Below are 14,743 nucleotides of genomic sequence, written 5' to 3' on the forward strand. Positions count from 1 at the left end.
AATCTTCTTTACCTCCTCTTCCTCAAGCTTCTCTAAATTCCACCGATTCATCTGACACCTTTTCTTCAGGCTTTTAAACCCCAATCTACATTTCATTATCACCAAATTATGGTCGCTATCAATGTCTGCTCCAGGGTAACTTTTGCAGTTAACGAGTTGATTTCTAAATCTTTGCTTAACCATGATATAATCTATCTGATACCTTGCTGTATCGCCTGGCTTTTTCCAAGTGTATATTCTTCTATTATGATTTTTAAATTGGGTGTTTGCAATTACTAAATTATACTTCGTGCAAAACTCTATAAGTCGGTCCCCTCTTTCATTCCTTTTGCCCAGCCCGTATTCACCCACTATATTTCCTTCCTTGCCTTTTCCAATGCTTGCATTCCAATCTCCAACTATTATTAAATTTTCATCTCCTTTTACGTGTTTAATTGCTTCATCAATCTCTTCGTATACACACTCTACCTCATCATCATCATGGGAGCTTGTAGGCATATGGACGTTAACAATCGTTGTCGGTTTAGGTTTTGATTTTATCCTTATTTGATTTTAATGTAGACATAATGAAAATGTACAACACTCACAGAATTGTTAAATGACTACATTACAATAATAATACCAATAACCTATTTTTATCCTATATTACAAATAACAGAATAATATTTCATTGTCTTAATTATTTATTTTTAGTAATAACGTCAAATAACTTCTGCGAAAAAAAATGTTTTCTTTTTCTTATTAATACAGATACAAATATTTAAAGAAAAATTTCTATAACAAAAAAACTTAATACATGTGTGTGTGAATATTCACACAAACAAAATAAATTATTAAATTATTTGAAGTAATCTTATTAGCAGGTTAGTCTGATAAATATTTCAGATGCGTTTTATCATCTACTGCAGATACATTAAAATAAATATTGGTCAAATAATAATTTGTCAGTATTAAAAAAAAAAAACTGGTGCATTCTCAGCAACCAGTACATGTACGATTGCAGTTCTCAATGAATACAAAATTGGAAACTAGTTTGTTAAAAAATTCTGAATTTTTCAAACTACATTATACATCAGAAAATTATTTTTAAATCGATAAAAGGCAAATAAGTTTTTATATTTTAATTGTGGTAGATTATGAGTTACCAATTTTCGTTTTAAAATTTTTCATGATACCTCATTACTCTAGTACAAGTTGATACACTAAAAGATCAATTCATTTGATCAATTAATTAACAGAAAGAGTCCAGGCATAATTTCATACTTTAATTCTAAAAAAAGTAATTATATGATTTCTGTTACCTTATTAATATGGAAAGTGCGTATGCAGTAAGTAGCTAATTCTTGTACATCTGACAATGTTACAGTAATAAGGCCATAAGTTTCTGTACCTCGTGATGGCCAGTACTGGTCGCACTTGATACGAGTACGCTCTTCCAGTTTAGTCATCATAACTATCGTTGCAGATCTTAATTCCCAGCACATACGCCAGAAATCTGCTGTTGTCTCTTGCAGTGGTCCCTAAATAATAATAAACAAATATAAAACACTATTAATAGAAAACTAGACAAATGACAAATAATTTCAGTATTACCTGTTGCTATTATTTTTTTTTTCAGAATTATTCCTTGCACAACTTTAATGAAGACAAAATGATAGTCTTATATAATAATTTTACAGAAAAACACTATTTGGATAATTTAAATTACAGTTACAGTTTTATATACAATTGAAATGTACGTAAAATGTGTTTATCTTGTCCGGATTCAAGAAAAACAATCTTAACATACACCGTATTTAAAAAAAAAAATTATTGTGAAAAATGCAATATGCATCAGATAATTAGATATTTGTGCATGCTTGAAGCAAAATTTAAGCTTCAAGAATATGTGAAATAAGTAGAGAGATATTGACACGAAAATGTTATGTGGTAATTACTTCATAATTTATATTAAAACATCAGAACTACTCTGAAAAATCCCAGAAAATTATTACTGACTCCAAATGTTAATGAAATTATATGACTAGAATATAACAATCACAGCAGATACAGTAATGCTGCAACTCTATTTTTTGTTAAATAAGGCTGGTTTTCAAAATTCTTGTAGTACACTAAATACTTGTGTTACGGACTTGAAAATACAGTTCTATTACAAAATAATGTTTTTATGCAATCATGCATAGTGCTGATTCTCTATTTAGTATACACATGAACATGTTGTAACTGCTCTGAGTGAAAAAGTAAATATTTAATTAATTTTAGCAATGCATATGCATATTATGATGGTCTGTAAAAAGACAAATATAAAATTAATTTTTGTATATGTGGATATAAATGAAAAATTGTAGTTAAAGTTAACAGAGCAAATTAGTTTAATAGTTAAGGTTAAGCAAATTTGTTGTTTGTTCAATCTAATAATGGTCTCATGAATCTGTGCATTTAAAAATGAGGGGGAAAGCTTGTGTAATTAAAACGAATATGAATGTTGATAATAATTTTTTTATTTTTTTGCATCTTCGATCAGTTTGCGATCATCATCCTGATCCTATAGGGGAAAACACCCTCCATGTGACAATTTCAGTCACCATGCCACCCCCTCCATACCCAGCTCCAATGGGCTTTACCAAAGGTTATCTTCAAAACCTCAGCAAAAGGCATCTCCAGCCTTATTATTGTCTCAGTCAGGATGCCACTGATGTAAATGCCAGATGTGAAATTCCCATCTGTGTATTACTACCTACTAGATAACACTTTAAAAACAAAATAGAAGTCTAAGTCTTTAACAAGACTGAATAGACAATTAAAAGGAACTGAAATCATAACTGTCTACCCTAAATAAGAAAAAGTTGAGTTCAGCACACAATGTTAGTAGAAAACATAACACGAAAACATGAAACAATAACAAAACATAAACTATAAGACAAGATAAAAAAAAACAACAAGACGTAGGATAAGGCAAATTCAAGCGGAACCCTAAACCCTTTCGATAATCCTTTCCCTTGCCAAGTAAATGACAAAATTCTCAACGATTGCCCATACCGTGCCCAGAAAGAAATTGCATCACATACTTATCAGGGTGTACCCAAGAGGTGTCCTGCAAACCAGCAACATCTGTAAAGAGGTCATGTATATAGCCTGCATGCATGATCTGGAAGAGGTCATGCATGTGGGCTCATTCCATCTGGCCTGCCACAAAGCATTGCCATGTTGTTCAATTTCCCGCACTTTCTCTGAAGTCAACTTAATGATCACAATCTAAATTGGAAAGATAGGAAAATCAAGCTAAGGTTCAACAAAGCATTCAAAATGTGGTGAAGTAATTAATAAACCCCTTAACGTAATGGCAATAAAATGGTTGTAAAAAGTAAGGAAAAGAGGATTCTTATTGCTAGACGAACAAGATATGGATAATGCACCCTTAATGTATAAAAAATTTTTCTATAGAAACTATACACCATTTCACAAATAGGGCATTAGGGTGCATCAAAATGATTGGAAAAAAAATCTGAGAGTGATAGACTAGTTAGATTAATACAATTAAGGGGATAAGAAATATAAGATTTGTACAATAAGAAATAATACTAGATAAGGGATTAATATAATTAATTACTACGTATGGAAGTAAAAGTAGTTTTTTATAAAATTCAGTTCTGAACAGTCTTCATAAAAATATAAATTATTTATTCATTTCCTTTTAGCAACTATAGATTAATGTCAAATTACAACCACTAATAAATTATAAACTTTGTAGCATATTATTAAGTTGACCAGAAATTTCTGTATGAAATGAAGTGGTTGTTACGTGCATTCAACCTTCATACTAGCATCTGATTGCAAGTATTTGTAAATATAATCACAAATCTGTCATTAAATTTACAAATTGTTCAATTTTAATGTGCAATAAAAAAGGTGTTTCACTATACAATATGAGCTTGCATAGATGGCTTAAATATCATATAGTAATTATTTAATTCAAGTGAACTACTGTTGCTGCTAACCAGCTACAACAGCTTTAGCTCTTTGGGTCATAGTTATCAGTTAGGTTCTATTAAAGTGATAAAAACTGGGATTATAGAGAAGCTTTTATTGCAAATAATTAAATATCTAAAATAACAGACTATGTATTAAAAATAATTTGAAAAAGATCTATTACAATATTATATTAAAAAAATAAATAATTATAACTAAAATTACCTGAGTAGCCACATAAGCATTGTGTTTACGATAACCATCACAGTAATTAGCATTTATATAATCACTACCAAGTACACCTTCCACTGGCTGAAGAATGACTCTTGAATGATCATAAGCAATTACATTTGCATATCTATTCTTTGGCTTATTTACTTCCATGTTTGAATGGTCCCAAGTAAACTGTTGCCCAGGTTCAATAGACTAAAAAGAAAATTATTTATTACTAAAAGAATAATTAACTAGCTACAATTATGCAATAATACAAGAAAAAATCTTAATCATCTTAACTTTACAATGTTGATTCTAGAGACTCAGAAACCAAATGCTTTCTTGTGAAATTTTTTAGGGAAAATTATGAAGAAAGTTATCTACTAGAAAACTGTAGATAAAATCTTAAACATATAATTTACAGTAGAACTTATGTAATCCTTTAGGAGTTGGAAAAAATGATTATGACAAAGATGAGAGTTGATGGAAAATAGAACAGGCATTTCAAAACTTTATATAAATAAAAAAAATTTACATTATTTACAAAATAAAATTACTCTTAAATAATACATATTATATATAACTATGATTAGTAATTCATGTAACACAAAATTAATTTAAAAAGAAAACAATTACGTTATAACACTGCATTAAGAATTACAAAAAAAGAAATTGAATAAACAAGTATGTACTTTGTGAATACTTACACTATTATTTTTTTTTGTAAAAGTTTCAAACAGGCGGAATGAAGAACAGTTAGATAAGATTAGCTTAGTTGATAGGCTGAATTTTTGTGTTTCACATTGGTTTAAAGCCAAATTACATTTAAAAGTAGACAAAAAAATATACTTTATTTCATTTTTTATAGAAAAAAATTTAGTATCGAGATTAAATTGTTGTCTATAGTACTGATATAAGTTTATAGAAAAATTACTTGTAGTTAGGAATACTATACAAATATTCTTGTTTTTTCACCTTCAATTTTAATAAGAGTAAACGATTTAAAATAAGAATTAAAAAGCATATAATTTGTTAATAAACCATTCTGTGTTAAAGTAAAAATTGAATTTAATTACCAGTTAATTTTTATTTCTTCTAATAAAAAAGTTACTGAGGACTAAAAAAAATCTTTAAAACTTCCATCATAACTACTTCATGACTTAATAATCATTACGAATTTGTTATTAGTATTAACAATTAATACATATTAATAATAATAAACAAACACTGTAATACTCAAAGTTTTATTACACATTATATGTAAGACTTACCTCATACTCCTGAGAAAATTTGTGATTGTCATTAGCTTTAAGTCGTTCAATATGATTTGCCAATTCAGATATTGGTATTGGTGGATGAGATATCATTCCAGGTGTTTGGAAATTGATTCTACGCATTTCAACTGGATCAGTAGGTGCATGACATGTTGCAACTTCACCACTCATTAAAGGCCGTGTAACAGCTGCTTGATCAGGTGCTTTACATGGCTGTCTTCTTCTGTAAAAATATTATTAAAGTGAATGAATTTCTTAGTTTGAATTTCTAAGAAGAGAATCTGAAAAGCAAATCCACATGAGCCACTTCTAGCAATCCAAAGTAATAATGTACCTTTAAAAGGAATGCTGTTTACCTTGTTAAAAAAAAATTTCACTTAACAAAAAATTATTTTCCAAATAAAAGAATGGAATACATTAATGTAATAATAAACTTTCACTATGACCTTATGAAAAAATTGTCTACTGATACAGCTGTTTCCCTGTTTTTGAAAAATATTTTAAACTGAGTAGAAAACAAAAAACTGCATTTCAATTTTTTTTTGTGAATTTAGTAAAGAAAGTTTTTGAGTTAGTTTCAAATTTTTTACTGATAAAAAATCTATTAGCTATGATATCAGAAGAGCTGCTTAACATTAAAATCATACCTTACCAACTGTAAACTAGCATTGAAATTTCATCTTTTTTTTTTAAAAATACACATGTAAAATCTAGTTCTTTACTTCAAGATATTGAACCTGGAGTGCCACAAGAAAATGTCCTTGGTTTCTTGCTTTTCCTATTGTTTATTAAAAACCGTTCTCAAAATCTTGAACCATTCATTGTTATACTATTCGCAGATGACAACTGTATTTATATCTGATAATTATTTAAAAGTAATTGAAGATTTTACAATAGCAGTTCAAAAAATTGTTCATTAAGTGGCCTATAATCATCTAACTGTAAATATGAGTAAAACCTTTGCATTGCTCAGGTGGATGTAATATTGCTGATCGCATAGACACAATTCCATTAATGATAACAATAGTATTTCTGTTGCCCCTAAAACAAAATTTCTGGGTGTTTTATTAAATGATATGTTTTCTTGAGGTGTTCTAACTGTTGTTAGAACAACCCAATAAAAATAGGTTGTGAAATTAGGATTTGCACCCATAAGTATTAATTGTGTCTACCAATATTAGAAAATGAAATACATTAACTTATTCCTGTGCTTATATTTATAAATATGCTATCTTTGATAAAAATAATAATACTTATTCTTAAAAAAATAATGATATCTCTACCAAATCAATCAAGGGAAACTATTTTTGTAAAAATAAACATAATTCTTTGGCTTTCAAGAAATGAATTTATTTTGCACTCATTGTCATTTGAAATTCTGCTGATAATTGTTTAATACCAGTTGAATATTTTAAAAACTCTGAATTTTCTTCATTCTATGTAAGTATATATAAACAGGCTCAAATAATTTTTAATAAAGCCTTCAGAATTTGGAATTGTTTTATAGTTATTTTTTGTAATTAATACCTTCATGAAAATAATGTACTCACATAAAAATTATTTCATGTGTTTATGTTAATAATAATTTTTTTTTTGTCTTCAGTCATTTGACTGGTTTGATGCAACTCTCAAGATTCCCTATCTAGTGCTAGTCGTTTCATTTTGGTATACCCTCTACATCCCACATCCCTAACAATTTGTTTTACATATTCCAAACGTTGCCTGCCTAACAATTTTTTCCTTCTACCTGACCCTCTAATATTAAAGCGACTATTGCAGGATGTCTTAATATGTGGCCTATAAGTCTGTTCTTTTAACTATAGTTTTCCAAATGCTTATTTCTTCATCGATTTGACGCAACACCTCTTCATTCGTCACTTTATCCACCCACTTGATTTTTAACATTCTCCTATAGCACCACATTTCAAAAGCTTCTAATCTTTTCTTCTCAGGTACTCCGATCGTCCAAGTTTCACTTCCATACAAAGCGACGCTTGAAACATATACTTTCAAAAATCTTTTCCTGACATTTAAATTAATTTTTGATGTAAACATATATTTCTCAGTGAAAGCTCGTTTCCCCTGTGCTATTCGGAATTTTATGTCAGTCCTGCTTCGTCCATCTTTAGTAATTCTACTTCCCAAATAACAAAATTCTTCTACCTCCATAATATTTTCTCTTCCTATTTTCACATTCAGTGGTCCATCTTCATTATTTCTCTTACATTTCATTACTTTCGTTTTGTTCTTGTTTATTTTCATGTGGTATTTCTTGCGTAGGACTTCATCCATGCCGTTCACTGTTTCTTCTAAATCTGTTTTACTCTTAGCTAGAATTACTATATCATCAGCAAATCGTAGCATCTTTATCTTTTCACCTTGTACTGTTACTCCAGATCTAAATTATTCTTTAACATCATTAATTGCTAGTTCTATGTAAAGATTAAAAAGTAATTGGGATAGGGAGTCCTTGTTGGACTCCCTTTCTTATTACGGCTTCTTTCTTATGTTCTTCCATTATTACTGTTGCTGTTTGGTTCCTGTAAATGTTAGCAATAGTTCTTCTATCTCTGAATTTGAACCATAATTTTTTTTAAATGCTGAACATTTTATTCCAGTCTACGTTATTGAATGCCTTTTGTAGGTCTATAAATGCCAAGTATGTTGGTTTTTTTTTCTTTAATCTTCCTTCTAATATTAATCTGAGGCCTAAAATTGCTTCCCTTGTCTCTATACTTTTCCTGAAACCAAATTGGTCTTCTCCTAACACTTCTTCCACTATCCTGACCATTCTTCTGTACAGAATTCTATTTAAGATTTTTGATGCAAGGCTAGTTAAGCTAATTGTTCTCTATTCTTCACATTTATCTTCTCCTGCTTTCTTATCATGACTAAAAAAATAATAATTATGAACTTTAATCATTTTGAACCTATTTTTTGTCCCAAAATTAATTGTACACATTCCTGACATGATCTATATAATGTATTACTGTGTACCAGTCAGAATAAAAATGTGTATTTTATTTAATTAAATGGAAGCTACTGCAATAAATAACAAAAAATTAAATTAATATAAAAAGAAAAGTAGTATATAAAAGTTTTCTCTGAGTTTGTTTTCTTAATAATACATTTTATTTAGTAAATAATGAATTAATTTTACTGCTCTGCATATAAATTTGTATAAACTTATAGGGATCAAACTTATGAAAAGTATGTACAATCTTATGAAAAGTATGTGTGTGGTACACAATTATTACATTATTCATTTATTACATTACAGTATTTTCACAAGCTGTTTGAAGATGTGACAGACTCTTTAATGTAGATTATATTTTGTACATCTTCATAAGTCATTTGCAATACCCTATGTTTTGTTTGGATAAACAGAGATAAGTTTGGATAAAAGAGATTTGAAAAATAGAGATGAGTTTGGATAAAAGAGGCACTAATTTTGCTAATTTTTTTTATTCTGATAAAAGGATTGTGTTAATTATATAACTTTTATGAATTATTTCCTAAAAAAAATGAATGAGACTTTTTTTACTTAACTTTACACGAATGACAAAAATATTATGAAAAAAAATTCTATTTCTATAAGTGCTAAAAATATATTTCTCATTTTTTAATATTCTAAATCAGAATCTCAAAAAAGGTAATAAGGTATATTTCAAGAGGTTTCCATGTGTACAAAGACTTGTAAAATAAGAATAATTTCATGAATATTTTTGTCCCTTTAGCAGAAACTAAAAATTACATTGAAACTAAACAAATAACAGTATATTGATTCTTTCATTGTTTAAAAAAAAACTATTTCTATAAACAGTAGTAACATTTAACTTACTTTTTTACGATAAAAAGCAAAACAAGGCAGATAGATAGCATTAAAGCTGCGATAATAGGACCGATGACCCAAACCATGCCAGCTTCCTCAGTATTTCTATTAACACTAACTTCAGAGTTTTCAGCAGGTATATTAGGATTGGGACGACGTGGTGGATCACCAGGAGGCACTTCTCGCATATCTAACGCAAGTAACTCTGAGAATGGACTTGATGTAAAAAGATGCTGTTGAAACAGATAAATTAAAAAATTCATCAAAAATAATTTAATGAAGTATTTATCATGTAAAATTACTTTTAAATTGTTATATGTTACTGATACTTCTTGTTATGTAGTTGTCTCGTAATAAAATCTAACAAAAACATTTGTATTTTTTACTATATATAAGAAAGAATAGCTTAAAAAGACTGATGTTAAGCATAAAGTAAATTTAATGGAAAATTTAGGCAAAGATAGCAATTAAAAGCTTCATCATTCAAAAGTTAAAACAAAAGAAAACAGTGGATGAAATTGCACAAGATTGTACACATGTCTTATGTAAATACAGATGTTAGTTTAAAAAAAAAAATACTTGTTAATAAAACATTACAAGTATATAAGTGTAGTAAATACATATTTTTATATGTTTTATTATTGTACAAACTAATGGTTTTACAATGAACAATATCTAATGATATATTTGTGAGTCTGTGTAAAACATACAAATTCAAATAGAATGGAAGTATTGAATAAAACTGATTAAAATATTATTCAGGGAGAAATGCTGTTGCAAAGTAAAAATAATACTACTACTAAATAAGATTCTTTCTGCAATTTCTTGGGATCCAATTAGTTCTTTAAGTCAGTCTTATTTTAAAATTCTGTACTTTAAAGGCTAAAGAATACAATTAATACTAAATAAAAACAAGCACAATTAAATAGTTGACATGAAAATAATTAATATTTCCTTAAACATGCATATAATACACAAAATATAACAGGTACATTGTGTATCTGTGTTTAATTTCTAATTCCTTTACACAAAAAACTGGTTCTGTTTACAACAAAAGAAAATCCAAACTATATCACTTTTATCTTTTAAATAAAAATTATTTGAAGGTATAACTGTAGTTGGATTCATTCAATTATTGAATCAAGAAGAGATTCTGTATCCATAATAGTTTGGTTTTAGAAATGGGCTAACGCTACAATTATTGGTTTCATAAATAAAGTATCTATGCATCTGGACAAACTGTTTACTCTCCCAGAGTCTTCCGTAATTTATACAGGTTTTGACAGCAAGCCATTTACTATTAAAAAAATTAGAATATTGCAACTTTGATGGTGGATTTAAAAGCTCTTTTGATCTTATCTACACGACTGTTAGAGAACAATTAATTATAAGGATGGAATCAAATATAATTCTAAATAGTTTCTCATTAAACTCTGTGTCCTGTAGGTTCAAGCTTAGGCCCATAATTACTTTAAACTATATAGATCATTGGAAGACCATTTTTGTAGAAAAGCAAATTTTTAAATGATAGTATTAACTGATTTTGTAGATAAGGTAGATTTATAAATATTCTCGTATTGCCTCATACAATCTTAAATAGCAATTGTAACAAGGAATTTTTTTATTTTTATGTTGGCAGCACTCATGATGTCACAATGTAGTTGCATCACATGTTTCCTATTTCACTTACAATAATATTATAGCAGGTTGTTTTGTATTGTGTATGTTGCAGTGAAAAATGTCAACTGAACAAAAAAAAATATTAAATTTTACGTTTTGCTTAAAATCCCTTCAAATATATTATTTAACTGCTTGAATGTAGCACTGGCAGTGAAGAAAACAAGGATTTATGATTAGCATAAGCTAACTATAAGTAATAGTTGTCTTAATGTTGAAAATGACACTCATAGTAGGCGCCTGTCTACCTCAACAAATGATGATTTTATTATATTCATATTGTTTTTTTTTTCACATTCATATTTATTAGATACTAATTAATTTTTTTATTAATTTTTCAGAGCATAAAATGATAATAATATAGGTTCAATACATAAACTGTCAGGATAATAAAAAATAATTTGTGCAATCCAGAATCTAGCAGCTAATTTTCCAAATATCCAGAAGAAATGATCAACTTACTTGAATCTGGAACATATTAATATTGCATTTTTTATTACCAGCTGACACAGATAACTGATTGCAGTCAAACTGGAGTTTTAATTTAAATCCAATCCTAAACTTAAAACTATTTACAGTACTTATTATTAAAGAGGAAAAGGAAATCTTTGAGGGAATGAAAAACATTTTTCACTAAAAATTGTTTTAATTTTAAAAAAAACGTTTATTACCACAGGCACTAACATCATGTAGTATATTCTCCCTAAACTTATGTAATATTTCATCTGGCATGAACTTCACCATCGCTCTACTTGTACTACAATTCAACGCACTTCACAAACCTACCTGTTGCATTAATATAATATAATTATGAATGTCTAAATTTTTTTAAACCTGTCTGCCTTCAAATAATTATGTTTCACACAATTGTTAATTCTGTTAAAAATTAATGGCACGTTTTTAAAAGATTGTTTATAATTAAAATTTTTTTTTAATTTCCTTATCCCTGTCTTATTTAATATCTTTCTTCTTTATCTTAATCTTTTTTTCTAAATTTTGTCTCTATGATGATTTCCTACACAGGATTGGTTATTAAATACTAGAGATTAAGCATTCAAAATATACTGATTGCCAAGATATCAATTCAACATTGACACCTTGACAATTAACATTTATTTGTTAGTTATTTATTTAATAAAAGAAACACAGGAGATTTTAGCCAAAATAATTTAAATTGATCATGTGATGAAACAACCTATTCTAAAAATTAAACTGAATGTTAGAGATGAGAAAGAAAAATTAAACAAATATTTAAGTAATTTAAGAAAGATAAAAACAAACATCAGAAACACAGAATCACATAATAGTTATATTATAAGGTTCAAGAAATAAAAACATAGCAATGGAATTATAAACTGAGACAAAAATTGCATATATTACCTTCTGAGGAGTATCTACAATTGCACGGACAAATATACGATATCGCTGTGTGCGATTAAGTTTTCGGTTCACAAAGCCTTCATATATTTCACCAGAACCAAGATCAAATGTATAAGGAATACTTCTTTGAGGAAACTTAGCAGCTATATAAGGAGCACGATCCTTTTCATTTTTACCACCTTTGTTTGCAATCATCTGTAAAATAAAAGTGAAAACTCATTAAAATTTTAAAACCTAGTCATTAATTGGTCAATTTCTAGTATAATATTAAATAATATTTTTTATGAGCAATCTGTATTTTAAAAATAATTTTTTTTTTTAAATAGAGGGAGGGAATGATATGGAAATCTTATAGAATGAGAAAGATTTCAAGCCTGACTGGGATTCAAACCTTATGAATAAAAGGCAAACATGTTACACCTCCAATGGAGGTTAGCAGAGTGGTATTATAATAATTAAATATACATATAAACATGATAAAAAGTTGAAATCTTTTAATAATCTAATGTAAATTATAAGAATCTCTAGGCAGAAGTTGTCAGTATAAGTTAATTTAATCAGGACATGAGCTTCTCTTGTTCATGATGTGATAGGGTACATTTCATTGTGTTTCACCTTAGATTTGCCAGGCCAGAGAGTTGTAATTACATTAGAAGCAACAAAAAATAATAGATGGGAAGCAGAACCAAGCATCCAACAAATTATTTATTATTTTTTTCATTTTAAAAATACAGTAGGGATTTGGACAGTAAACTACAATGTCATGCAACTTGATGGTTCCACAACACCAAGAATATCTCAAATAATTTTAACCTAGAAAATGAAAGGCATAAAAATTATGAATAAAATGACAACAGCTAAAACTTCAGAGGATGAATGAGGATGATATGTATGAGTATAAGGGAAGTGTAGTCTTGCACAGTCTCAGGCCAACCATTTCTGATAAGTGTGGTTAATTGAAACCCAACCATCAAACAACATTATGATCTAGTATTTAAATCCGTATAAAAGTAACTGCCTTTACTAGGATTTGAACGTTGGAACTCTTGACTTCTAAATCAGCTGATTTGCGAAGATGCATTCACCAGTAGACCAACCAGTAGGTTGGTCTACTGGTGAACAAAGAATATGAAATGGCTCATAAAATGAAAAAGTTAGTGAATAGAATGAAAAGGGTGTATTCAAATGTAGCTATCAGGGTGCAAAACAAATCATTATATTTGCATTCTATAAAGGGGCAACCATAACAAAGATGCTTTGGTGAATACCAGGCAAATATAATATTTCTTAATTTATAAATAAATTGTCTAATTCCCCAAGTTGACCTTAAATAAACATGTCCCACATTAACCCAAGTTTCATTTATGTAATAAATTGTCTTATCCTCTTCACAAAATCGCTTAATTTTTCTTAAATATTCCCTATGCCATGAAATAATATCTTCACGTTCAATCAATAAATTATTTTTTCTGGACATTAAAATGAAAATCGTTGTTTTTAAACAAAATGTAATGTACTACTAGAAAAATTTGGCAGTTCATAATCAGCATTCATGCCATTTAATATTCTGTTTAAGCTGGGAAGCTCGTTATTGAAATAAAACAAATGAACTTTTTTTCTGATAGTTGCTTTAGTAAAATCATCCAACTTTTCAATCGTTTTCACACACTTTCGAGTCTCTTTAGGGTTAACATGTTTATATCAATTTTGTTTTTTTGTTATTATATTGAAAAATGTTCTTTTGCTAATGCCTGTTGCACTACTTGCTTTCCAAACAATGTCTCTGACTGCAGTTTCACGATTATCTTGTTTTAAGATCATATATAGACACACATTGCTGATTATTTTTTTTCAGAGCTAATTAAGGGTTTTCATGGTTTATGTTTCACGGTGAATCACTCATTGTTAAAACCCGATTGGCATTAAAACATAGACAAGGTAAATTAAAATTAATGAAAAAAATCACTGAATAAAACTGTTATAAAAATGAACTATAAAATTGTGTTTTACTGTATGGAACAACACAGACTGAACTTCTTTCTTTCACTGAAGTGAATGGTGTGGAGCATTATGAATGATGTTATCATTATTAAACATGAATAAAAGATCCAGCAAAAACTTTTAATTGCTTATCATCAGCATGCCATGGCACCAGATAAGTGATAACTTACAGTGCATTATTAAAAAAATAAATGTACTTGCACGAGTGAATGACAGAATGATTCAGCATAAACTACTGAGATATAAATCACACACATGCTGAATTCATATTTATATCTGCTGCACTGTTTTGTGAAATGGCATTTAATTCCATGTATGTAATGATAACAAAAATTGTCTAATATTACTTTTTTAATAAAAACATTTATGTTAGTAAAGATGATATTAAAGTTATCAA

The 14,743-nt window shown here is 28.3% G+C and overlaps 1 protein-coding gene across 6 annotated transcripts in view; it reads right to left on the minus strand.

The window, feature by feature from the left end:
* Lar (tyrosine-protein phosphatase Lar) overlaps positions 1-14,743 on the minus strand; it is a 1,154,003-nt gene that overhangs the window by 18,531 nt on the left and 1,120,729 nt on the right. For all 6 annotated transcript variants that reach the window (XM_075368293.1, XM_075368291.1, XM_075368292.1 and 3 more), the window contains 5 exons: positions 12,346-12,540; positions 9,298-9,521; positions 5,454-5,679; positions 4,195-4,395; positions 1,302-1,520 (listed from right to left, as the gene is read on the minus strand). In XM_075368293.1, the coding sequence (XP_075224408.1) occupies positions 1,302-1,520; positions 4,195-4,395; positions 5,454-5,679; positions 9,298-9,521; positions 12,346-12,540 (1,065 nt within the window). The remainder of the gene's footprint in view (positions 1-1,301; positions 1,521-4,194; positions 4,396-5,453; positions 5,680-9,297; positions 9,522-12,345; positions 12,541-14,743) is intronic.

The sequence above is a fragment of the Lycorma delicatula genome, chromosome 6, assembly GCF_047948215.1.
Source record: "Lycorma delicatula isolate Av1 chromosome 6, ASM4794821v1, whole genome shotgun sequence".
NCBI lineage: Eukaryota > Metazoa > Arthropoda > Insecta > Hemiptera > Fulgoridae > Lycorma > Lycorma delicatula.